Source organism: Eupeodes corollae, chromosome 1 (genome assembly GCF_945859685.1).
Source record: "Eupeodes corollae chromosome 1, idEupCoro1.1, whole genome shotgun sequence".
Classification (NCBI taxonomy): domain Eukaryota; kingdom Metazoa; phylum Arthropoda; class Insecta; order Diptera; family Syrphidae; genus Eupeodes; species Eupeodes corollae.
The window spans coordinates 6,173,112-6,200,808 of record NC_079147.1 but is presented as its reverse complement, the minus strand read 5'-3'; the positions used below and the strand labels follow the sequence as shown (position 1 = coordinate 6,200,808).

At 34.4% G+C, this 27,697-nt stretch overlaps 1 protein-coding gene across 1 annotated transcript; it reads right to left on the bottom strand.

The window, feature by feature from the left end:
* Positions 1 to 99: 99 nt before the first annotated feature.
* Positions 100 to 25,331, bottom strand: LOC129938998 (uncharacterized). The gene is made up of 15 exons (XM_056046850.1): positions 24,007 to 25,331; positions 14,530 to 15,086; positions 14,345 to 14,475; positions 13,547 to 13,941; positions 10,196 to 10,308; positions 9,854 to 10,129; positions 9,633 to 9,789; positions 9,357 to 9,560; positions 8,983 to 9,291; positions 8,758 to 8,917; positions 3,621 to 3,847; positions 3,236 to 3,557; positions 2,911 to 3,169; positions 2,732 to 2,852; positions 100 to 2,316 (listed from the first exon to the last, which is right to left on the bottom strand). The coding sequence occupies exons 2-15, from the start codon at positions 15,040 to 15,042 to the stop codon at positions 233 to 235; spliced, it is 5,271 nt and encodes a 1,756-aa protein (XP_055902825.1). The 5' UTR covers positions 15,043 to 15,086; positions 24,007 to 25,331; the 3' UTR covers positions 100 to 232.
* Between the last annotated feature and the right edge of the window lie 2,366 nt (positions 25,332 to 27,697).

Below are 27,697 nucleotides of genomic sequence, written 5' to 3'. Positions count from 1 at the left end.
TGATATATTTCCTTAATTTGTCCAATATTTGTAAGACCTTTATATAAGGATAGCAAATAGCTTTTACTCTTTAAATCCACCTCGTTACAAAATCAAGAGTCAATTTTAAATATCTTTGGCTTTATTATTTACACAATAATCAAAATAAAAATTAGTTACAATATCAAACCTTAAAAAATTAGTTATTATTTACGTTTATATAAAATATTATTTGTTTATTAAACTCATTATTTTAAACGCAGCTTTCTTTTTTTCTGTGAGGGAAAAAATGTTCGCTTTTTGATTTATTGAGAGCATCTGATTCAGCATTTGATGATTCCAGCTTAGCTCTCATACCACCAATGGCAGCTTGTGAGCTTTGAGATTTCATGAGATTCTGCTGCGTGACTGGATTTAGATCCACAAACAGACTTTGTCTGCATAAAATCGACAAGGTGTTCTCTTTAATGGGTTGTTGGGATGAAGAGCTGTCTTTACTTCCTCGGCGCAATTTGACCTTTCTAAATTTTGATGCTAATGTTGCAAAGCCCAATTTGCTTGTTAGCTTGGCCGAACGACTCACAGCACGTGGTAACGAATCGTAGCCCTCGTTTTGTTGTTGCTCTGAACAATCAGAGTCAGCAGGGAGAGTTCCTACACTTATGCTTTTTAGATAGCTCATTTCATCCAAGCCGCTCCCGCTAACATCGCTGCACATGCTCTGGTGGCTGCGTCTATTTTCGGTTTTTTCACGAGTTCGTTGGACATCGGCTTCATCTCGGCGCATGGTGGTTTTTGGAAGGGCGCCACTCTTAAGAAATTCCTCTTTAGCTTTTTGCAATCGTATAGCTCTCTCGGACAAGGGTGTTCGTGGCTTTTCGAGTATATCGGTCATCGGTGTGGTGGGCGCCGATGCGGATGGTGTAGGAACTGTTTCTTGAAAGAAGCTCGTGCTCTTTGCGGTCGGAGTTAGGGATTTGTTTTCTAGTTTCCTCGTTATTCTGGGGATTGTGTTATCGGATTTGTCAGGTGACAAGGGGTATCCTGGTACCTCCGCTGAGGTTACAGATTTTGCTAGTTTAGATTCTATGCGTTTTCCTTTTGCACTAAGTCTTACCACCGGACTACCAGACCTGTTCTTTCGAAATAGATGCTCTCGTCTTTCCGGTAATTGACTAGGTGACTGTGATCCTCTTGAAACTCGTGTTGGGTTTATTTTCTTAAGAAGTCTAAAGCTATCATTTGCCAGAGGTATTCGAGTTTTGAGAGGATGCGAGGCATGGTTTGTAGTTTGATAGAACTCCCAGCCTTTTTTAAGGTTGGCGAAGCTCAAAGATTTGGCAGTCAAGTTGCTCTCGGGTTTCTTTTGAATATCGTTTGGCACATCTGCAAAAATGCTACTGGCACTTACAGATTTGTAAATATGGCTATGTTCGTTCCGAAATGAATCAGATTTTCTTCGATTTGAGGAGCTTACGATTTTCTCTAAAGGCATACTTTCTGAAAGTTTGGTTATCATGTTTTGAATTCCTGGAGAAATTAAGGGTTTATTAGAATTATTAGTGTTGTAGCTTTCTGTAGGAGCATTTTGATTTTCTGGTGTGATATTCGATGTTACGATTTCAGGTTTTTGAATATTTTCAGCTAATTCTGTTGCAACAGCAGTCAACTTATCAGCCGAACCTGGTTCTTCAACAGCAGTAAAGACTTTTCGTTTTGTCTTGACGAAAACATTCGATTTGTTTGTTGCTGTTGCAGTAACTTCTGGTTGAGGATTATGAATTAGTTGCACGCATGATTCAGTGGGCGATATCAAGAGCTTAGATGCTTTTTCTTGGCAGATTTCTTGCTGTTCTATCGGCTGACCCGGTTTTACCTTTAAAACATACACAATATCTTCGCCGGCATTGACGGTGTCATCTTGAGGCCGGTTTTCCTCTGCAGACTTTCTATCTTCGTCAAAAGATCGCTGTTTTATACGACTACTTGGTTTTCGCTTGATTCTTCGTGGAGTTTCAACAACACCTCCACACTCACCATCAGTACTGTCGCTTTCCGTTTTGCTATTCTGTCTCGAGCCCATTTTACGAAGGCGTAGCTTCTTCTTCGTACTTCCATTACGATTGCCAATTTTTCGAACAGCTTCTAGATCTGGAGTTTCAGGAATTGGTGTTGCAACATCATCAGATACATCAACGGTTGTTGAAAAGGCAGCAGCTGCTAGTGCCATAGCTGTGTTGGCCAGAGTTGAAGACACACTGAAGCAATCATCGTCTATTCCGTCATCGTAGGTTACATTAATATCTGGAACAGTTTGGGTGTTGTTCCTTTCAGATTCTGAAATAGTTATTGTTTATTTAAAATAATGTTTTAATTCATTTATTTATTTAATAAATTTTGTTTTTAAGGTGAAACACTTAAAACCAATAAACCGATAAGGACCAGGAAGCAAGGGCTTTCAAAATCACTAAAAAATAAAGTAGCAGTACTAGGTGCATTAAACTTAATGCGGTTATCTGGAATAACATTTTCTAGCGGAGTTCTTCCACAAAATTTTTAGAAATCTGGTTTTCGAAATATTTTGAGATAAAAGAAAAGTTTTTGGTTATTTGGAATTTTCCAAGAAAATACGTTAGAAAAGTGGTTCTCAGTTAAACAATGAATCTTTTTGTGATTAAAATTAACCACTTTATTGGTTTTCAAAATATTAAAACAAATTATTATTGTTTAAACAAATATGTACTGTTCATACCAATAAACTGCCGGACCTCATTAAGAGTTGTATGGAGTTCATCAAGTTTATTTCGAAATATCATTTGTCGTTCATCTATCAATTCTTGACAACAAGCTTCGTCTTGCAACAGCAAATTATTCTGTTTGAGAAAAAAGTTATAAATTCGTACGATTTTGAGAAAAGTTAAGTATACTTACGATTGTAAACAAATCTTCGACTAATTCTTTGGCCTTGATGAAAGACATTTTAGCACCGGTGCTATTCAAATTGCTTTCGAATTCCGAAAAAGAGCCTCGCATTGTTGCAAAAACAGTTTGGAAATATCTCAAATTCTCATCGCTAAATTGATTTCTACTCTCCAACTGAAGCCACAAGTCATTTATGTAGTTGAGAGTCTTTATCTTATCTCCTTCGTTACTATGATGGGACTCAAAGCTTTGTACACTACGCGATTTGCTAAAATTAAAAAATTTAGGTTTAAAAAAAATAAATGAAGGTTAACAAACGAAATTAGTTGTATACCAAAAATCACTGCAAGTAACCTCTGCGTATTTGTAGACAGGTGTCTGCTGTTCCACCATCGGCAACACTGCAACTAAGGGACATGCTGTCTCAACAATATCATCTTCTACTTCAACCATAACAGCTTCTGGCTCATATGGATAATCCCTTTGCTTCAAATCACAATCGGCTCTTAATTCAGCATCAGTACTTTCAGCTTCGTTCAAATCATTAACATCATTCAAGGATAAGCTTGATGTTTGGTGAGATATCATTGGAAGTGAGACATTGGGAGCTACACTGTCTAGAGACAGTGATCTACTCAAAGTTGGTGAATTTTCATCTAAAATAAAGATTTGATAAATTTTAAATTAGTTTGCATCAAAATTGAATTTTAAGTTCTTACTCTTTTTGCATTCTTTTGGAATTTTCCCAACATCAATTGGACAGTAACCGGGATGCAATAGAGCAAAAGTCGATGATTCCGGTCCAATGCCTCGAGCCTTCTCCCACTCGTATAATTTTCGCGTGAATTTTCTTGAGATTCCTTCGAATTTCATTACTCCAGCTGTTGTTTTGACTTCAATTTCCTTAGCTCGAGGATCAGCAACAATGGCTTTTAGTTTAGAGAGCCTACAATAATAATTCAATTTTGTATTTCTTTAAGGTCTAGATAGATAGATAGATAGATAACTTCTTTATTAACAAAAATTTTTGATTAACAATATTTCTTTTCTTAAGAATAATGACATGGCTTATTCTGCCGTCTGCCTGTTATGACATTTCATTTAGTGTTATAAAGAATAAAAATGAAATAAAATAAATAAAAGTAACAAGTTTTTTTTTTATAGTATACAAATTCAAAAAAGCATAAAGTAACTAAAATTAGATTTACACAATTTAATTGAGAAATTTAACAATTTTAATATGATTTGAAACACAAAAAGATCCAATTTTGAAATGATTTGAAACACAAATATATTTGTATACGTTTTTAATTTTAAAGTGATTTGAAACACAAAAGATATCAACAAAAATTTTGGTGCTTGAACTGCAACAACTGCTGTTTTAAGTTACATAACTATTGCGATATGCTAAGGCGTGTTTGCAGTACTTATAGAGGGTAGACCATCCTATGGCTCCATTGAGTATTTCATAGAGTCGGTTTAGGGTGAGATGACTTGATTCGAAATACAATCGTCGGATTTCCTGCAGCATTGGACAGATTGCAATAAAATGGATTGTATCTTCATTCTCTCGTCTGTTGCAAAGCTCGCAAATTTGTGACAAGTCAGCTCGGTGGGGCATAAAGTTTAAGTTTAACAATTCGACACGAGCTCTGAATATATAGCTTATAGCTTCGGCCGAAAATTCAGTACAGAAATAATTCGCTTCCGAGGGTAACTGGTGATTGAGGTTCTTATACATATTTCTAGATGTAGTTTCATTTGCTCTAGATAGATGCTGGGTGTAAATTTTTTCATCTATTTTAGCGATTACATTAGCAAAAAGCCCCGGCCATTCATCAGCGTTTGTTTCACTTAGGGGAAGATTAGTTCCGTGGGCTAGGGCTAGCTCGTTCCAAACCTTGAATGGTGAAGCCCTCGTTTGCAACAATCTTACCATAATTGATTTATGAAGACTTCTTCCGGTTCTTCTCATAACTCTAATTAAATAGTCGGAGTTTGATTTTAGATTTTCAATGTAAAGAGGCGATAATCCTGATTCAACGTAGATGGCATAATTTGGCGTTGAATTTGGCAATCTAAATAAGCGCTTGAAGAAATATCTTTGTACTGCTTCGAACGCCTCTATATAAGTATGTCCGAAAACCGGGGTACCATAGCACATGCATGTATTCACAGTCGCGCGAAACACACGGTATTTTGACAACAGATCAATTTCTTGGTTCGCAAAGAACTTGGGCCACATTATGCTCAAAGCTAATTTAGCCTCATTACTTTTATTCTTAACATGCTTTGCGAAGTTAAGGTTGTGTGTGATTAAAACTCCCAGATACTTAAATTCCTGCACCACTTCAATAGCAATATTATTTAGTTGCCAATTCTCTTCGGGAAGCCTTCTTCTTTGACGAGTCTCAAAAATCATCACCTTAGTTTTGCTAGTATTGATAGCTAACCCCCATTTCTCGCAGAATGTATTTAACCTGTTTATTTGCAGCTGTAGAGTGAAAGGGTTATCAGCCAGCAATACTAGGTCATCAGCATAGAGTAAGACTTTTACTTGTATGTCGGCAAAAGATATTCCTCCTGGAAGAACATCGGAAATATCATCAATAAATAAAGCGAAGAGGATTGGGCTTAGAATGCAGCCTTGTGGGACACCTGTTGTCGTTTCAAACCAATCTGATAGATGCGATCCATCCCATACCGAAGCAGTCGACGAGATAAGGAAATTGAAGTATAGCTGCAAGAATTTCCGAGAGATTCCAAGCATTGAGAGCTTGTACAACAATGCTTGTCTATTCACCTTGTCAAATGCAGCTTTGAAGTCAACGAAACAAGCGTATAATTTTTTCTTTTTATCAATATATTTCTTGGCAATACTTGTTAACGCAAATATATGGTCCAGCGTTGAGTAACCCGCTCGAAAACCGGCTTGAAACATACTGAGAAGGTTTTTGTCCTCAACCCAATTGGTCAGCCGTTCGTAGAGTATTGAAGTGAAGATCTTCCTTAATGAGCTAAGAATAGATATGCCTCTATAGTTCTCTGGCTGGTTCACATCTCCACTCTTATAAATTGCAAAAATAACTGCTTTGTTTAGATTGTTTGGAACATGAGACTCATTATATAATCGGTTGAAGTATAGAAGAAGATAATTTTTCAATTGCTCAGTACCATTTTTGTAAAATTCTACTGGAATTCCATCGAAACCAGGTGCTTTATTATTTTTCATTTTTTGTAAAGTTGATTCCAATTCACGTAACAGTATTGGACCATCCAGTTCATCGACTATAAAGTTGGGGAGAGCATAAGAGAAGGTATGGAGATTCACGTCAGCCGACAAAAGCGTTTTAAAATGAGTCGCTAGTGTCTCAGCTGCGAGAGTATTCACCGAATGTCGACAACGTCCTCCTAGCTCGCGAATATTATCCCAGAAAACTTTTGAGTTTTTACAATCTACCAGTTTCTTCGCCAGACTAGTATTGTAATCTCTTCTTTTTGCTGCGCATAAAGTCTTGTACTCCTTATTTACGTGAAGGTAAATACTTTTAAAGAACAATGCATTTGTGGATCGAAATAGTTTGAGATACACAAATGATAGTTTGCGGAGCTTCTTGCAATCATTATCAAACCATACGTTTTTAGGAGTAAAAGAGTTAGAGTTGTTATTGCTACTGGCAAATGGCGCTGAGATATGAATTACACTCGTTATTCGTTCATCTAAATGTTCTACTCCGGTTGTGGCATGGGGAGGGAGGGAGCTAAAGTAACGATCCAGGAGAAATTTATAAACGGTAGCACTGTTTTCTTTCCACCTTAACTTTTGGAAATTATTTGAGATGCTTTGGCTAGCTTGATTAAAGAATTTAACGTTGACTTCTATTGGAAGGTGTGCAGAGAAGTTCGCTATGCCGACTTTGAAGTTTGGGGTTGTATTTAGCCACCCAGTTGATACTGCGCAAATATCGATCACTGACTGTCCTTGCCCGCTGATAAAGGTAAACTCTCCATATTCGTCGCCTGTCATCGCACCATTCAGTACAAATAGTCCAAAGTTTTCAAAGAATTCGGTAAGAAGTCGTCCGTTCCTATTAAACTGTTCATCTTTGGAGTTTCTAGTAACATTTAGTAAGTTTAGCGACAGTAATTCATAATTTGAAGGATTCTGATATCTCCCAATACGTGCGTTTAGATCTCCAATGATCATGATGTTCTCCAGATTATTGTTATTCACGTAATCAATTAAGCAGTCGAAGTCACTCTGCCAGTTATTACAGTTCAAGTACACCGGAATTACTGAGTATTTTAAATTATCATTAAAAATATGAAAAATAATTCTATTTTCTAAACAAATAAGTTTGACAAAATTGCTGTTTATAGTTTTTTTGACACCACATAAAATTCCTCCACTAGCTCTACCGTGGACGTTTGTTCTAGTTGCAGGTGAACACATTATTTTGAAATTTTTGAAATATTTTATGCAATCATTTTCGTGTTTTTCTTCTAAAAAAGTCTCTAATAAAATTATAACATCAAAATCTTGAATAAAGTTAAAGAAATCAGGTTGTGCAAGCTTACTTCTAAGACCTGTAATATTATATGATAAAATTTTTAAAGTTTGTAAATTATTGTTTGTTTTAATATTGTGGCAGACGACAGATTCTTCCTATTGCGAACCCCCCCTTACGACTTGTGAATGTTGACTCACAGGTGGCGCTATCATCGGTTGAGAGGAAGATGGTAAAGAAAATGGCGAGATCGAAGTTGGTGCAAATTTCACTCCCTCGCCGCAGTCAAAAAATTCAGACGATCTGTCACCAAACATCTGCTTGATAAATGTCAACTCCGTAGAACTTTTGACATTAAGTCCACGTGAATATTTGTAAACAAATGTGTGGCTATTAATTTGCATTTTGTCGCCTTTGACAATAATTTTCACGTTCGGATTAATTTCGAGAAGTTTGCTTCGGAATTGCAATAGTGTTTGCCTCTTTTTTCTATATAAAAGTGATTGCTCCCGAAAGATACTGATGCCCGAGTTTTTAAGATGGTGCGCCGCGGTTATAATCTTGTCTACGATTTCTGCCGAAAGAAGCTCGAGGACAACAGTTCCCCGTTGTGCGTTGTTGTTGTGAATTTCGCGGGACTTTTTAATGTGAAAACTATCACTTTCCTGTAGCTTAAGAAGCCCCTTGCAACTTTGTATAGCGAATTGAGTTGCATTGGTTTCTGCGTTTATGGGAAGGTGTACAACAATGGAGCATTCGTTGGCCTTACGTGATAAGAATTCAAGTTGGTTTTCCAGAAGCTCGCATCTTTCCGACATCACATGAAGTTGATTGTTAAGTTGCGAGTTTTCTTCCTTCAGAGAATTTATTTCGCTGTAAAGTCTCGTTAGATCATCCCTTGTAGCAAGATCTTTAAGTTTTTCGGCAAAGATATCATTGAGGATGCCTTTCAGTTCATCGATTGATAGATTACCTACTACCATCTTAAATTCGTTTGATGAAGGGTATTTTTTGCTACTGGTGTTCGTTTCGGGAGAAGTTTCGTTTATGTTTCGTTTCTTACAACTACGGTTCATAAGGACAATACCGTAACGACGAAAATGGCTTTTGGCGATAATAAAATACAATGAAGAAATTTCGTACCTTATGTTGTTACAGACGAATTTTGTGTTGTTTAAATAAAAAAGGCAAAAGAAGCCACTTTATGAAGTTTTTGTTTTGTTGTTATCAGAAACTTTAATGAGAAAAATAAACTTTTTGTACGAGCGAATAAATTTTAAACTTTCACCTTTGACAATTGAAATTTAAGGTCTATTAAGTTTCAAAAAACAAACAGTTACAATATTACCTTTCAAGCTTATCTCTTTCGTGAGTTCTTGGTTTTTCCTTCTCTGATTTTTGTTTATCATCTTCACCGGGCTTCTTGACCAATTCACATTTCGTTGAACGTCGTGTAAAATCATGACCACTATGAGCTGGTCCTGAACTTTTTATTTTATTCCATTGTTCTTAAGTTAGTTAAAAAGATCAAAACAAAATTATCTCAGAGCTTATGTATGTAATATTTTCTTACCGAGTTTTCTTTGGAAATCTTCAGGAAGATCTTTCTGATCTGGCAATGGACTAAGTCCTTGACCTTCCAGCTTTATTTGGCCAGTCCTCCATAAATTCCAATCGATTTTCTTGCATTCAGTATCTTTTGTTGGTGAAATTTGTGGTTCTTTGTTCGATGCATTTCCATGAAGGGAAATTTGCTTCTTAACACGCCACTTGTGAAGTTTCTTTTTAAAGTCGGGTGTCAAATTTTCTTCAAGAACTTTGGTTGATACAATCTTCGCTTGCTGTTGTTGTGGTGGATCTTCCTTACCCACAATATGATAAGCTGCAATCAAAAGCTAGAAGTTATAAACATTTCTCACTTGACTTAAATTGTGTGTGAATAGAAACCAGATGTCTTGTTATTGCTGTACATGTTTCGTATTTTATCCCATTCTTGTCGTTTTGCTTCAAATTCCATTTTAAGCCGTTCTCTGAGGGCATTATAGCGCTGATTTATCTCCTCCTGTTGCATGTGCAGACTATTGCTCGAAAATAGCTTGTTATGCGGAGTAGTCGGTTCGGAGAAATCACCACTCGATAGGTCTTCACTTTCTTTAATTTATCAAATAAAATACAAAAATAACACTTGATATGTTTGAATCTTTTAAATTATTATAAACTTACCAAATTCTGGGAAGAATTCAGAGTGTCTTGACGGACTGCTGGGAACCGAAGAATTTCCTGGAGACTGGAATTTTCGGCTTTTCGTTTTCTCCCAAGGACTTTTAGCTGTTCCACTGGGAGATTGGGAGTAATCCGCACAATCTGATTCACTTAAGTCCTTTAAAACCAAAAATGTTTAGATATTTTGATTCGAAAGAATCAACAATTCATGTCAAACTAACGTGTCTTAAATTCAAATTCAACGGACTTGGGAGGGTTTTTTCCCGTTTGGGTCTGCTAGTTATATCAACAATAACATCTTCGGGAAGAGCTTCAAAGTCTGAAACAATTTTACTCTTGCGAATGCCCTTCAGAGAGGATGATTTTGTTGGTTTCTTGACTGAATCAACAAGTCGATCCAGGGAGCTTTGACTTGTCGTTGGACTATTTTTGTGCTCTGAACTTTCGCTTATATTTCTTTGGTGTTTTATTTGAAATGGTGAAGAATCTTTAATTTCCTAGAGATAGAGATACAAAAGTAATAGTGTAAAATAGGATTAATTTTATGAATTTATTTTAGTCACTTGTTTGTTATAAAGTGATCCTAGTTCTCCATCAATGGAATGGCTGCGATGGTTATCACTTTCGACTGTAACTCGGAATTCACATTTGGAGTCGCTTTTTGATGAATCACGCCCTTAAAAATAAACGAAAATAAAATTATAATTTATTTTATGTTATTTTATAAAGTTGCCGATAATTTGTTTGACTTCGTAATTTACCATGGAAATTTTTCGTGATGTACTGCAGAATACATTGAATCTTGACAAATTGCATTCGCATGTACTAAGACTATCAGAAAAGGTGGACAATTTAAAGTCCATGCATACTCATAACGCAGTTAATAAAGAATTAGAAATGTCAAATATTTCAAATGATTCAGCTTGTTTAAAAAGTAAGATTGACGACATCGATTCCAAAGAAAATAGCCAACTGAATCCGTACAGCAGCCAACATCCGAAGAAACGGTGTTGATACACCCTTCATCAACCTCTCAACAACCTATGGCAACACCGACTGAATACCCTTTAACAGAAAAAGTTTGGTTTCTCTACAACGAAGAGAAATTGATCCACCGCAACTATTCGAAATATGCATCTTTCAAACTAAGAATTCCCGACTCTATCTTTGGACTTCTCAGATCAGTTTCTATGTGGCCTAGTGGTATAATAGTCCACGAATTTGAAAATAAGCAAATCATCACAAGAATATCATCTTCTAACCATTTTGTCAATATCCAGACAATACCACATCATCAAAGAAGAAGCTTCAAAAAATTTGAATATATTATCAAACTGTCAACGCACTACGGACAAAGATCAATAAGGTCTACAAAAATATAACCATTCTACGACACGACATGATTTGCATAAAAGTTCATTTATTTAAACTTAATTAATTGGATAGACAAAATAATCGATCAAATTGAGCCACAGGAAGAATTACTAGTCTAAGGCTCGTTTCACACTACACGGTTTTTACCGTAGTGTGAGATAGGATGGACCAGGAAAACGCAAACTATAAGAGAACGAAAACAGCGTCGATTTGGGTGTGGATTTGTTGTTGGAACTAGACTGAGGCAAAAAGTCTTCAGTTTCAACAGTGTGAGCGCGCGTCACGACAATCCCCATCAAGGCTAAATTTGCCAACATAAGCTTAATATTGACTCGGACCACTACTTCCTCGTAGCCAAGGTACGGCTACGGATATCCCGATCCAAGCCAAAACAAGGAAGTTCTGTGAGAAAATTCGACGTTAGATGGATACAATCGCAAGAGACTGCCATGTCCTTTTCCGATCGAGTCTCTAGTAACCTCTTAAGGAGTATGCGGCATGCATTAAGCATTGAAAACCAGTGGCAACATTGCCTTGCAATCATCAAAGATGCCGCCTCTGAATTGCTAGAGTTCACAGCGCTGCACTGGAGGACCAGAGCTGCTCGCGAGCTCTACGAGCAGAAGAGAAGAGACAAACACCGGCTTCTTAGATGGAGAAAAGGAGAGCATGAGAAGCGCACGATCGAGGAGATAGAGGAATGTCACAACAACCTGATTGGTCCTTACCAGTGTGGCTTTAGACCAGGAAAGTCCACTATCGACCAAATATTCACACTACGGCAAATCTTGGAAAAAACCCAAGAGCTTCAAATCGATACCCACCATGCACGCTGCTCTATCAAGGTTGGAAAAGATCTCACCGATGCATTTTATGTCTAAAAAGGTCGTTCTGGAAAGAATTGTGCAAAACTCAACCGTCAACACTAGAAGCACAATCTTCCTAAGGTCCATCCAACTACTGGGATACGCAGATGATATTGACATAATTGGAAGATCAAAGCGTGATGTCAGTGGAGCGTTTTTGAGCATTGCGACGGATGCGAAGAAGATGGGTTTAGTGGTCAATGAGGGCAAGACCAAGTATATGCTGTCATCAAAAAAGGACACTGAACAACGACGTCTTGGACAAAACGTCACCATGGACAGCTATAACTTTGAGGTAGTTAAGAACTTTGTCTGCCTATAGGCACCGCTATAAAGATGTTACAGATAACGACAAGAGCGCTGAAATCAAACGAAGAATAACTCTTGCAAATAGCTGCTTCTTTGGAGTTAGAAGGCAATTGAGAAGTAAAGTCCTCTCTCGAGCATCTAAAATAACCATCTATATAAGACACTCTTCATCACGGTTTTCATTTATGACGTTGACGCTGTCAAAAAAAGATGAGAGTGGCTTAGGATGCTTCGAGAGAAAAATTCTTCGGGTGATTTTTGGTCCCGTATGCATAGATGGAGAATGGAGGAGGAGATATAAGGACGAACTGTACGGGCTGTTCAGCTACACTGACCTAGTTAGCAGAATTAAAGTCCAACGGCTTAGATGGCTGGGTCATGTAGAGCGAATGGACATCAACGCTCCAGCCCGGAAGGTCTTCGAATTCAATCCCGAAGGACCGCGCAGTAGAGGAAGAGCGCGACTCAGGTGGGTGAAGACCTCAACCAACTTGGCGTGCGAAACTGTAGACAGCGAGCTGGCTGAAGACGCATGTTGGTTGAGGCCCTGGTCCGCCCCGGACTGTAGCGTCACCTTTAGTAAGTAAATAAGTATTACTTTTTGTTATATTCCGTAAGCGACGATTTTAAAAGTGAAAGTGAAAATTTAATTTTTTTCAAATACTTTAGTTTAGATTTTGTTTGCAAATTGCTTAAAGCATTGTAAATCTATAAATCTAAGAATAAATGTAATATTAGTCTTAAGCTCCTACGTTAGTGTGTTTAACGAATTCAATGAAATCATGATTGCCTTTTTAAATAATGAATGAAGTTAATACTTCATGTTAAACATCAGCAAGAAGGTGATCATTGAATGCTTTCTTTAATATTTTAGATATCATGAAATGAACACCATATTTGCAAGAATATATCAGATACAAAAATAGAAACAAAATTATTTCCACAAAAGTAAAAAAGATCCTTAGCATGTATTGTTTATAATAATAAATATATATTTACCAACCAAAATACCTTCTAATTGTTTAGACTTTTCACCGATTTTAAGAACAAAAATGCACGCTTTAGCTTTCAGCACATGCAAACACAAAACGATTCAATCAAACAAAGTTCTAAAAATATTTATTTTGAGTTTTAGCCTGTTTACCTAAATTAAATTGCGTTCATTTAAAACATTCCATATGAATTTCCTCCTCCAATAAATTACAAAAGAATTATTATTATTACAATAGGTTCTTCAAATTCATTATTATTGCAAAAGGCACGAGTGCATATTGCTGGAGTATCAAATAATTAATGAATCCATAATAATAATTGTTCATAAATGCAAAACTTCATACTTATATGTTGGTAGGTGAAAATACTTACGCGATGTTTGAATAGCACGTTCGATATCATCAACAGAGCTAGCCGAGCTTATGGTGCCCGGTGTGCCAGTCTCGCTTAGGAGATGTCCCGAAGATGAACTGAGGATACTATCAGCTGAACTTCCTCCGCATGGAACCGATGGGACTCTCAAATATCTGGCAACTTCATGGTTTATAGGCAGAAGTCCAATACCAGAATCGGAGCTTTTACATTCGTTAAGTGCGGGTACGTTTGCCTTTTCCCATTTAAAGGCCGCTTTTACTTTTGTCCATTTCGATACTTTTGATTTGCCTTCGGTAAAGACACTTTGACGTCGAATAGGTGGTGGTTTGGGGTCCTTTTCAGTGGGCTGATTAGCACCTGGCACAAACACTGATTTACTTCTTTCTCGGGATCTAAAATATAGAGTTTTTTTAACTGACCCATATAACAATAAAGGGAATATAATTTAGTTTGGTTTTGAGACAGTGTTGATTTAAAGGCCCCGAACTTTTATTTCTAGTCGATAATGTCAACATTTAAATTAACAAAGTGGGAGATACATATCTTATAAGAGCTGTTAAAATTGTTTGTACGAGTTTAATAATGTTCTCTTATCAAAAGAAAACATTGAATTATTTAGTTTAAATGCTAAACTGCTCTGAATTATGTTTCCAAGGAATTTTGAAGAAATGATACAAAGTAAGAAAGTCTGTTTTAGCAATTAGAATAAGCTATAAAATTGCTGCCTTCGAAATAGGCAAATGCCACTAGAAATGTTCTCCCACTAAAATAAATTGTGAGGGATCTTTTAGTTACCCTTGTTTTGCTGTGGTCCTTTTTAGTGGTGTACTTTTAGACGCCTCCAAAATCGAGCTAAGAAGAGAAATATTTGTTTCAAGATCAGATTCCGGTTCAGAAAGTTCAATATCATCGTATTCACTAAGATCCTGAAATTAATTACATTACATAAACATCAATTTTTAAACACAAAGTTTACATACCTTTTTTTCAATATTTTTCAATTCAGTTAAAGTCTTCAAATCATGCATATAAACTTGCATTTTATAATTTTGATCTAACATATCACAGATTTTGTCCAGTAAATCGTGCAATTTATTCAAATGATCGAAAGCAGTTGATGTTTCGATTGCTGCACCAATCGATAGTCCAATTCCTTCGTGCAATGGTTCAATATATTCGTAACATTCGTTTTTCAACAGATTGAAATAATAATTAGTTTTTTCTTCGATTGTAGGAGTTTCTCCTTCTTTGGTGGGATATTTAGGTAAATGGGCTGGTATTCTGTCGTTTTCGACGTCATTTCTTATTCTATTGTAATCTACAGCCAAAGCTTCCTCTAGAGTCTTGTAGAAAGTCGACTTACGTTCGTCAAAACCTAAAATCCTTTGCATGGGTTCAGAAAACTCTTGTTCGGGATTTGGCGCATAAGGTTTATCTTTTGTAAATGAGGATCTTTGACTGTTCGGTGTTGAACGAGGTTTTTCGTTCTCCATGATGATTTTTTTTTTTTTTTAATTCTCAATGCAATTTAAAATATCTGTAAAGAAAAATTATTTAAATTCATTTGAATAGATACCTACATAAATTTTGACATAAGAAAAAACGATTTAAAATAGTCGAACTTAATCCATACTAATCCATGTTATCCATACTAATATTATAAATGCGAAAGTAACAATGTCTGTCTGTCTGTTACTCAATCACGCCTAAACTCCTGAACCAATTTGCATGAAATTTGGTATGGAGATATTTTGATACCCGAGAAAGGTCATAGGCTTCTTTTTTTTGGAAAATGACGCATTCCCAAGGGAAAATTCAGGTGGGCTGATCGCTTTTGCGCCTGAGCTACTGAACAGATTTAAATTAACTTTGGTAAGGAGATAGTTTGAGACTTAAGAAAAGACACGAGTTACTTTTGACCTCGGGAAAACAACGCATTCCCATAGGAAAATAACTTTTCGGGAAATTTGATCGCTTTCACTCCTAAATTATTAAAGATTTGAATAATATTTGGATAAAATTGGTATTACGGAAAAACAACGCATTCCCAACCCTTATAAAATAAGTTGTCAAACATGTTAAACTTATCATACACGTATATTAACGCGGGATTCGCACACCACTTGCCTCAAGCCTTCAACGTTAAACGCACGCGGGACGTGGAGGGAGATATCGTCGAGTACCTTTCAGTAGACAACGTTATGAACACGGAGCACGTATCATCATACCCCATAGAGTTTCTTAATTGTTTGAAATTATCAGGAGTGCCTTTGCCTTCTCATAAGTTGAGATTGAATGTTGGTGTTCCAGTCCTATGTTGATGAGAAATCTTGACGCACCAAAGTTATATAATGGTCCACCGCTACAGATTACTCACCTAGGACGAAATATTATAAAAGCCAAAATCATGACTGGAAAAGAAAAAGGAAAATATATTTTAATTCTCCGCATTCCGATAATTCCCACCGATTAGCCGATTCAGTTTAAAAGAGTGCACTTTCCTTTGAAAGCTCAGTTGCAAACGCTGAAAGTTGCAGGTTTAAACTTGGAAAAAATGTGTTTCCCATGGACAATTACATGTAGCGTGCTTACGAGTCTCCAACCCACAAAATCTTTACGTTCTGGCCAAGAAAGGAAAAACAAAAAACGTCGTATATAAAAATGTATTCCAGTAACCTATCTTCTTCCTAAAATGTATTAACCTAACCTAACCTATTATAAGAACCACAATTAGTATGGCCTCATCCCATCTCGGCACAATTAAAACATACGTACAAAAAACTTCAGCTCAGTTTTTATACTACTTTCAAAAAAAAACTATCTATTTTTTTTATAAAAAGAAGGGAACTGTGAAGACTAGTACGTTGCTATTGTAAAATATAAAACTTGTCACTTCCCCAAAGGATTAATAAAGAATACCTTATTTTTCGTTTATAATTTCAGTGCAAGATTTTAAACATATTAACTTTCCATAGTTTTTTTTAGAAATAATTACAAAATAATATCATTATGAAGCCCACGTACGACCAAATTTGTCTCTGTTTGGTCACTTACAAATTAAGTAAGATTAATAAAGTAGTTGGCCTTAAATCATCAAGGTGCAGAATTAGCCTTAGAATTAGACTTAATCGAGAAAAAAGATGAATAAATACTAAAACTAACCTGTTTTGTTTGTCCATCAAACAAAATATAATTTATTAATAAAGTGAATTTATTAAATAAGTGAATTAATGAAAATTAAATCAATAAACTCGCAAAGAAAATCATTTCGGAAACACGTACTAATGTACAATCTTCAACAACAAGCCCAAAATATGATTTAAAAACGTAAAAATAAAATAAAAATGCAAAAATAGTTTGTCCAATACCACACAAGTCATTTCAGTGAACATATTGATAGTCGATCAAAAATAATTTTAAGTAAATCCAGCCATTTGGTGTCAAACGTCAGTCGAAGAAGAGAACAGTAACAAAGCCGGCTGTCAGACTATTTTTCGTCAAATAAATATATAAATGTTAAGTAACTTTCTATTAATTATTCTTAGAGCGTACATCAATAGTCTGTCAATCCGTGAACGCATTTATTACATTTAAATATTGATGAAATTCTTTTTTCGACTCGAAATAATAAAGAAACTTCAAATATGTTCTTTTGACAAAGTCATATCGCATTTAAAATGGCCCCGTATAATCAAAGGGCGCTCTTATTTGAAATCGTCATTTCGTGAACGGTCATTTCGGGAACGTTCCCGGACATGATGAGACGTATTTTCCTTCTATAAGATTTTGTATGTATTGTTTTCCTTATTGCTTATTTAATATAGATACATAATATACCAATGTTATTAAACAAAGCTTAAATTATGTGCTTTTTTATGTTCTTATTAATGTTATCAAACTTAGAAAAACGTTCCCGAATTGATGGTTTCTGTAAGATATTTAATACTAAAAAATATTACTAAAGAAATGTGCGCTGCCCTGTCAAAGTTTAATAATATACAAACTTTGCAACAGTATAAGCTGAAAGTCATCATTATAGCTTCCATTTTTTTTTTTCCTAAAACCAATTTTGAAATTTGCAACCTTGGTGACTTCGAGCCAGTTACGTTTACACAGTCTATTTTGTTGACATTACAAGAAAAAACATCACTTTAAGACCTTCAACCTGTTTTGACCAACAACTTTAAAAATATAGTGACAAGAGTCCGCATACCAAATGCGCCCTTTGTTTTAGATCAGCTCAGGCTTAAATATCATTGAGCTGGGATGGGAGAATTTGCAATGCAAGATCCATAAAATTGACATCTATCGAATTATGGATGTTCACTTATTAACTTCCCTTAGGAAGTTATTGTAATGGGTCTGATTTGTCAAATTGAAAATTTTGACATTTCTCGACGTTTCAAGGTCCTTAGAGTCGAAATAAAAGATTTTTAGAAAGATGGCTGTGCGTGCGTGTGTACGTACGTTAGTTCGTCTGTACGTCCGTACGTTCGCGACGTTTTTTTCGTCGTCCATAGCTCAAGAATCAGAAGAGATATCGACTTCAAATAAATTTTGTTATACAGATAATAAGGCAGAAAGATGCAGAAAGGGCTCTGAAGAAAATTGCGTGGGTGGTTTTTTTACCATAGCAGTTTAAAAAAAGGTGAAAATTTTGGTTAACCCTAAATATCTTACGAACCAAAAACGCTAGAGACTTGAATTTAATTTTATATAATAAACTGTAACGTGATCTCAAAGAAATATATTTTTTGAAAAAAATCTATCTAACGGTTTTTTTTTCGACTAACATATGATTTCATCTCCAAAACAATTTTGAGCAAGGGAGAATAATGTTTTTGAAATCTGATAAAATTTTAAGGAAAATCGAATTGACAGTTTTTTTATAAAAAATAAAAATCTAAAAAAAACATTACTCAAAATTCGTAAAAATTAAATATCGATTCAAATATCTTTTCAAAAACTTAAAATTTAGGCTTCAAACTTATTTTATCTTATAAGAAATATTATTTCCAACATTCAGTAAAATTTTGAACAAAATCGAATTGACAGTTTTTTTATAAAAAATTAAAAACCGAACAAAAATTAACAAAAGTTGGTAAAAATTGAATATGGATTCAAATATCTTTTCAAAAACTTGAAAGTTAGACTTCAAACTTATTTTATCTTATAAGAAATATTGTTTTAAGCATTCTGAAAGATGTTGAGAAAAATCGAATTGACAGTTTTTGTACAAAAGATTAAATACCTAAAAAAAAAAAAACAAAAGTTGGTAAAAATTGATTTTCGACTCAAATATCTTTTCAAAACTATAAAATATTGGCTTCAAACTAATTTTATTTTACAGAAAATATTGTTTTCGATATTCAGTGATTTTTATATAAAAATCCAACAGTCTGTTTTTCATAAAAAATAAAAACTATAAAAAATAGTACGCAAATTTGGTAAAATTGATACTAGTACATATAGACAAACTTTTAAGCAAGACAAATCGACAGACGGGATGGGAAGTTATCAGTGTGGGTCGCATCCCATCCTCTTTTTATATTTAGAAATTGTCCATTTCGTATGTAGCCTCTCGTCTTGATCAATGTAGGTTAAAGGTATTACAAAAAAGTGATATTCCTTGTTTAATTTTCTAGTGACTAAACTGCAAGAAATTTGTCGTGCGTAGACTTTTGTCGGCTTCAATCTATTTTGAATATTTTCCGTAAAAAGAAGATCCAATCCAAACGAATACTTAAGGATTTGTTAAACAGCCCAATAGAATACTTGGAACAAAAATAGAGTTGAAATTTTTCTTCAAGATGTCTTGAAGACGGCAAGGAACTGTTTGGCAAGATTTGCATTCGTACAAATTCCGGACTCGAGATTGTAATCAAACATGACATTGAGATGGTAAAGAAGTAAGAAAAAGTGGGTCCTACGATTCCGTCCGAAAGCCGGTCGTTGCTCCTATAGCCTAAGCCCATAGGCAATTGAGTTCAAACTCGAAAGTTAAGGTTTTAAGCAGATAAGCGTTAGAAGCTTTTCAGTTTTTTCTGAAAATCAAGAATGACGGTAGTTCCCATGTAATTTGTTTTGGTCCAAATTCGAAAATTCGAATTTACTTCAAAGCCAAGTGATAGATTATCGCATAACATATTTTTTCAACATACAGGAGCAAGTTCGATAAGCGTTAAAAGCATTTTCATTTTTTTTTAATTTGTATTTCTTAAAAAACTCTACAAATGTTGCTTTTTCTAACTTATTTTTTTTTTTTTTTTTTTTCAAAACGATCCAAAATCGAACAGCAACTTAAGCTTAACGTATTTAACAAATCTATTGTCGATTCCAAAATTAAACACCAATTGCAATTAAAGATTCATATTTTGGATAGATTTGGAAGGCAAATGGAAGAATCGTTTGGAACCTGCATATTTGTGACCTGGTTAAGTTAATATTCTACCACGATTGGCAATCGCTACTTGTAAACTGTTGATAATGCAAAACGCTATTAAGAAGGCAAACAGCAGGTGGACCAACTTCAACACGTGCCAGGTTACAAAAAACATCTTGCCAACACTAGATTTAAAGCGATCAAGGTGCTTGCTATCTCTTAGCAGATCGCATATAATCTCGATAATAGGTGCCATAACCGGGCACTGTCTAATAGGAAACACCACGCGGCTAGGCGTATTCTCAAATGAGTTTGGCAGAAGCTGTATGGACGAGAAAGTGGAGAAAACAGTTCTTCACCTTCTCTGTACATGCCCTGCTCTAGCTCAAAAACGCAAGAATTACCTAGGAGAATTCTTCTATAACTATCTATAACTATCGTAACTAAGGGACTCAAGCTGGTTTCATTAAACTAAGGACGAAGCCTTAAGATTCATGTGGTATCACAATGGTATTTTAAACTGTCCTAAGTGTTCCATAATGGACAAGCCATCTATGATAGTCCAGGGTTAAACTTTATAAAGCCATTATAGAATTCTTCATTAATTTATAAAATTATGTATGATGGCCAAACCATGAGCAACATTTCAAGCCCAGTAAATCAATCCGGATGAACTCTGACAAAGGAATGTACTGTCCCAGCTCCTTTCCAACCTAGCGTTGAAGAAAACAATCTGAGACTCTGAAATATCTACAAGAGTCAATAAGTCCACACAACAAGTGGCTAACGCAGTTAATATTGAGATCTTTGGTAGAAGTCTACGAGCTGTACAGAACTCATTTTTCCATGTTTGAGTTTGAGGAAAATGTCTTTCATGTTGCTGCGAGTGTAAATAATTTTGATTTCTTGAAAAAATATCACATGAAAAAAAAGTTTTCTCTTAATTTTTGAGGCTTTAATGCGACCCGCACTGATAACTTCCCGTCCCGTCTTTAGGTAAGTTTTGCTTAAAAAACGTGTAGGCTTTCGTGTTTCGTCAAAAAATGTGTCAGTTGATTTTTTTTAAATAACTAAAAATTACCAACAATATTTTGCATATTTTTTTTACGAGATTTTTAGTCGACAACTAATTTTTATCAATTTTAGCTGCATTTCTTAAAAGTTTTTATTTTTTTTATAAACAAATACAGACTATTTCTTAAAAATTCTATCACAGAATGAAATCATTTTGAAGGCAATACCTCCATTTATTCACGAGATATCTAGAACCGAACATCAATTCTTACCAATTTTGCAAACTTTTTTTTTCAGATTTTATTTTGATGGAAAAAACTGACAGTTGGATTTTTATACAAAAAATTACTAAATGTTAAAAACAATATTTTTTATGAAATAAAATTAGTTTTAAGCCAATATTTTTAATTTTTAAAAAGATATTCGAGTCGAAAATCAATTTTTACCAGGTCTTAGTAATGTTTTTTTTTTTAGGTTTTCATTTCCTATAAAAAATCTGTCAATTTGGTTTTTCTTTACATTTTATTGAGTCAATAGAAATTAAAATTGTAATTATTTTTAAAATTCTTACATTCCATCTTTGTACATACAAACATGCATATTTCAGAGCTTCGAATACTTTTCGAAATCACTTCAAGTAAAATTAAAGCAGCTGACATAAATCACATCAGTTTAGTTGATTGTCATAAATTTGTATAAAATTTTATATTTATATTTGTTCTGTGCATTTCAATAAATTAAATATAAAATATTTGTGGTTTTTATTTGCACTATATATAGATGCACATTTGCAGCAGATGTGGGGTTTTTGCTATAAGCGGTTTTTATGCATTACCCGTGCCGTGATGGTTAGTGCGTTGGACTGTGTTCTTGGGTTCAAACCCTGCCTATGCCATCTATTTTTCACGGGTACTGCCTCTTTCGAGCAATTGAAAAATCACCCAAGAGTAATTCTTGTCGTAAAAAGTGCTTTTCAAATCAACCGTTCGGTTTCGGCTAAACTATAGGTCCCCTTTCATCTTCCACAACATTACTAAAGCACACAGGAATGGTTTAGTAACTTAAGTTCTGAAATATCGATTGGTAAAGACTCTGGTTCCGAAGTCAAGTTTCTGAATGTGTCTTAAACGTTTCTGGTATAGAGGAGACACTTGGTGTGTTGAAAAGTAGTCTTAAATACTTTTTCCCTTCCCTAAAATTCAAAGTAAAGATTAGGAAAGTTGAATTTCTCTTGTCAAATTCAATTTCACCAATTTAATCTGGTCGATTCATGGAGAATACTCTTTTGATAATCCCAGTGAACTAGCTAAAAAGGATATCAAATATCTCTTTCGTTTCTTAAAAAGCTCAAAATGGTTCGACTAGTGGGAAGTACTTCTCTAGATTCATGTGGTATCACAATGGGCCTTTTCTTTTGGCCTAAGTGTGTGGATTATGAATCCGCAGCCACTTTAACCTAACCTATCTGGTAATCACTTGAAAATCACAAAAATCGAAATGAAGAACACGTAAATTTACTTCGTTTCGCTAAACTTAAAACTTGACAAAAACTTTAAATAGAAATCGATAAAAGTGAATTTCAGAAATATAATTTATATGAGTGAAAGTAAAATGTAGAACCTAGCAGAGGGTTTATGTTTTTTGAAAAATTATCGTGTCCTAGTAATTGAAAAAAAATGGTTTTCACATATGAAAAAAAAACACGTTTTAGCACAAATTTTAACGATGGTTTATTTAAAACCAAACAAATTCAATTATCATAATTTTTCCATTAAAAAAATCATGTTTGTTCCTCAAAATGTTTTGTATCTAAAAATATGATAGTGTTGCTCCAAAAAACACTGACTTAGGTATCAAGAAGAATACAAAAAGTTAAGGTTTAATTTTGAACGGTTAGATTTTGGATTCTGTAATTATTAAATAAAATGAACAACTTTGAAAATGTTTTTAAAAAAATACAATATTATTTAATGAACGCTTTCTTTGAGAAAACAAAACGTATTTGATTACCGCCCATTGAAAGGAATTGATTTTTTAATGACGCAATAATTATAGTTATTAATCAGTCTTTGAATATTTTGAAAATTATAATGTTATTCATACTTCAATTGTAAAAACCCTCACATTAAATTTAATATTTACATAGTGTCACAGTTCTGTTTATTATTTCCAATTTATTAAAAATTATAGGAAAACTTTGTTCACTTACGTGCCTTTTGTTTATATATTAATAATATAATAAGTGTTATATGATATAAAATACACACCTAATTAACACATGTAACATTAATATTCATAATTTAACATTTTTCAAAAATGCCAATTTTAGTTTCCAATACCATTAATCACAAAAATTTTGTAATATTTAGAATTAGCTCAATAGACCTGTCAACACTTCTCAACTTCTCGACTAAAAGAATTCCATGTTCCAATTTAGAAACAAACAAAAAAATTCCACGCCCACATTATTGCAAAAATACAATTTTTTAGTCTATATCAACAACACACAGTAATGTTTACAATGCATTCGAAATCACTGATTTTCATCGTTTTGGAGAAAGCAAAAGCAAAGATGAAAATCTTTAGCCCAGAAATATTGGCGTTCACGGGTATAATGGCATGAAGCTCCGTGGACTGTAGAGAGTGTAGCCGAATAGTTTATTGCTTTTTGTCTGAAATTCGGACGCTTTGATACAATAAAAGTATTCATTCTTATATTTATATCTTTTCTTACAATCGAATATACATAGTTTCAAACACCGCGTGTATTTGAAATCTAACAAAACAACTTTCGCTTTTCCGTCCATCCTATTTCTCATTCTCAAAGTCAGAAATAACGCACCGTACTCTCTCAAGACTGTACGTCTCACAGTCATGAGTCTCTTCTGCATTATTACGTGATAAACTATTATAAACAAAGGTAGGCAAGGCATGTTATGTACATAGATACTTTACATATGTACATATCTAATAATTATTTATATATTTTAGTGTTTCATCAACAAACTCGGTTTTCCAAAGAATTCAATTAAAATCTAAACAACATTCCACCTATACATACCTCTATCTCAACTCGAACTCGGATTATGCCGAGTATAACTAAAAACCGCCACAGCGCCGCCGCCGCCTTCCGTCGGTCGTCGGTCGTAGTATTCGTAGTCGCCTGGCCACCGCAAATATTCCAACGCAATAGCAAACTCTTTGTACACAAAGTTTATATTAAAAAACAGAAAATTAAAAACAATGACCTAAATTTAAAACAATCCATCAACATAATTCACCACAACAGCACCTCTTAACACAAGATCAAACATTGTAAGTATCGGAGGAGAACACATTTTTCAAAAACGAGAAATTATTTTCTTATACAAAAAAAATATCTTCATTCCTCTCCAAATCAACGAGCAACGAGTAGTATGATTTTTTTGATTCTTTGAGTTTTCGAACACTAGGAACACTTTCTTCTTTCTTCGTATTTTGAATTGCTTTTGCACACACCCAAAAAACAGAGAGCTAATTTTATATAATCGAAAAGCGAGTACTTTTCATTTTCTTCTTTTTTTCACAAAATCAGACACAAAAATTTCCAAAATCACCGCAGCACACAGTATTTTCGGGGAAAGTGATTTTTCAAAAACTGTGGATTTATCAATAATTCGTAAATTTGGGAATTTTATTGGATTGGAGACAGAAAGGTATTTCCGAGGATAAAATATTTTTTTTTCTTTTAAAAAATAAATTAAGTAAAAAGAAACGGGACCGAACTAAACGCCTCCAGCAGTGAACGTTCTGAATTGCTGCTGTTCAGAAAACAAAAAGAGAAAATTGGTTAAACGTGTTAATCATTTGACCACTTTCGAAAAAAGCTTAGCGCATCATTTCGATGTTATAAATAAATTCTCAAATAAATATTTAGTACGCCGCGCCGCCCGTTCGGTGTCGTTCGTTTTCGGTCCATGCGCGCCTAGCCGCCACCACCGGTCTACCGATTCATTTGAGATCAACCGTTTCGAGGTGTTTTACAAGAAATAAACTCTATAAGCTCAGATGTGGATTTTTCCTAACTGACTTTTCGAAATTGATAGGTTGGTTACAATAGGTTTAAGTCATGTACCAATTTTCTTGGAATTGAAAACACAACACAGTTAAAAAGAAAAATTTTTGTAATGACTTGAAAACAATGCGACATGCGAGAAAACGGTTTTGTTTATTTATTTCTTTTTTCTGCGAGTACGAAACTATTTTCAGACAATAAAGAGATAGAGAGCGAGAGACGGTTTTGGGAGGTGTTTTTGTGTGATGAACTTATTTTAATTTTGGGATAGGAAATACACTTTTCGAGGCGGTATTGGATGCGAAAGCGAATATACTAAACCCGACGAAGTTTCGAAGCAGACTGATGCCGATGCGTACGGATGCCAGACAGGCACTTTCCGATATTAAGAGCAAATTTGTTTAGTTTTAGAGGAAATGGATTTGAAATTAAGGGTATTTTACGATGTATACAACAAGTCTTCGGACTTCGATGGTGTAAAGAGTTTTCGATCATCACAGTGATATTGATGAGGTTTTTCGAAAATTTATTTTGTAAAAATATATATAAAATAATTAATGGGAAACAAAAGGAAATGATTTATATTCATGTTTGGGGTAATGTTTTTGCAAAACAGTAATTGGTTCATTTAAATGAAATAAATCATTTGATTTATAGAAAAATAAAAAAATAATAACATTGCAACATAGATTTTCATTTAACTTAAAACAGAATTTATGTAAATAAATCAAGAATTTGCATTTTAAACTGAAACGCTGATTAAGTTTATAACGTAACCTGACCTTCTTGTCGTAAAACTCGGTTTATTAAAAAGTTAGAACTGTTTTTTTTTTACTTCATTGCTTCATAAACCGATAACTTAAGATATTTTTATTGGACACTCTAAGAGTTTTTAGATTTCTGAGAATTTACTAAGTTAGTTTGACAAAGAAGTAAAATGCAATACAAACTGAATTCAGAATTCATTCCCAGCATTGGAATCAAATTAGCTTTGCATTTCTTTTTTAATACTTTTAATACCTTTTGGGTTCAAATCAATTTTTTCAATTTCTTGTAGTTTTGTTTATATTGGGAACCATACGGTTCTTAAAGTAAACTCTGAGGATGAATATTACTATATTCTCCCTATCTATTTAAATTGTAATAATTGGGAGCAGGATTTTTGTAGTTTAGAACGCTTTCTTAATTGTTCAAATATTAGCAATAAAATGGTTATTGGAGATTACAATGCTCGAGTGGAGGAACATCAGATAGAAAGTGGCACAATAACTTTTGGCGAGCAATTCAAATCGGTTAGATTTTCAAAAGATAAAGTTTTGAACGGAAAAGGTAAAAAACTATTAGAACATTTCAAATCTTCTGCCAATCTCAGTAGCCCTGACCATAAAAAAACCTCTGCCCCAAAAAGCATTGTTCTTCTGTCAAGACTATTTTGGGACGATAGGGAAAAAGAGAGGTATGAAGCCAACCTTAGTCAGTTTACTTTACAAACTGATTTAAGTCAAGCAAGCACGAGCCACCAGATTGATTCTTTTATCCAGGCTATAAAAAACTCTATCTCCTTTGCAGAAAGGAGAGACGTAGCTAAAGGCAAACAAAAGTGGTTAGTCAAAAATTGAGAAAGAGCCAGAGCTAAATCTTTCAAACTGTTAAAACTAGCACGAATGAGAAACTGAAGTTTTTTCCGTGAGGCTTATGTTCAGGCAAATAAAGAATATAAAAAACTCTGCCAAATAAAGGGAAATAGTACCCGTGGCATGATGGTTAGTGCGTTGGACTGTCATGCAATTGGTCTTGGGTTCAATCCCTGCCTGTGTCACCTTAATTTGCTTTCTCAAAGTAGCCGTTCGGATTCGGCTTAAAATTGTAGATCCCTTCCATTCCTGACAACAGTACTCGCCCACAGGAGGGGTTGAGAGTTGTAAGTCACTAGGCCCTGGTTCACAACGTACTGTTGCTCCACCCAATTTAAATAATGGGAAATGAATACTATTTAGAAATAGCGAATAATTTCAATAATGCCATAAGGATTCTTCTGAATTTTGGAAAGTAGTGAAGGAACTGAATGGGAAAAAATTCAAAATTAGTAACAATTTGGATGCTCATATTTTGGCAAATCATTTTAAATATATACTTAATCCATTAGAGATTGAAGAACCAATACAATTCGCTGAAAATTTCATAATCGTTGACTGTTTAGATGTTGATATCACCTTAGAAGAAATTCAGTGTTTTACATAAAGCTAAGAATAGCAAAGCCCCAGGGTATGATAGAGTTCCTCAAAAATTTTTCAAAAACGACCCAAACGATTTTTTGGAAAATTTAGCAAGGACCTATTCTAATATATTGCACACTGCTGAAGTACATGAAACTTTTAGAAAGTCAATTGTATTTCGAATACACAAAAAAGGGGCCATAAATAATGTGGAAAATTATAGGGGCATATCTTTCCTAAATGTTATTTCGAAGATATTTACAGGAATTATCCTGAAAAGGGAACAAATTTTAAGCAGGTTTCAGAGCAGGTTATTCAACAACGGATCACATTTTCTCCATCCAAAATATCGTAGATTATTAGGCAGAAAATGGGAAAAAGCTGTATTCAATAATTATTGATTTCAAAGCTGCTTTCGGTAGCATTGATCAAGGAGCATTTTTTTACAAATTAAATCTACTGGGGTTACCCTCAAAGATTTC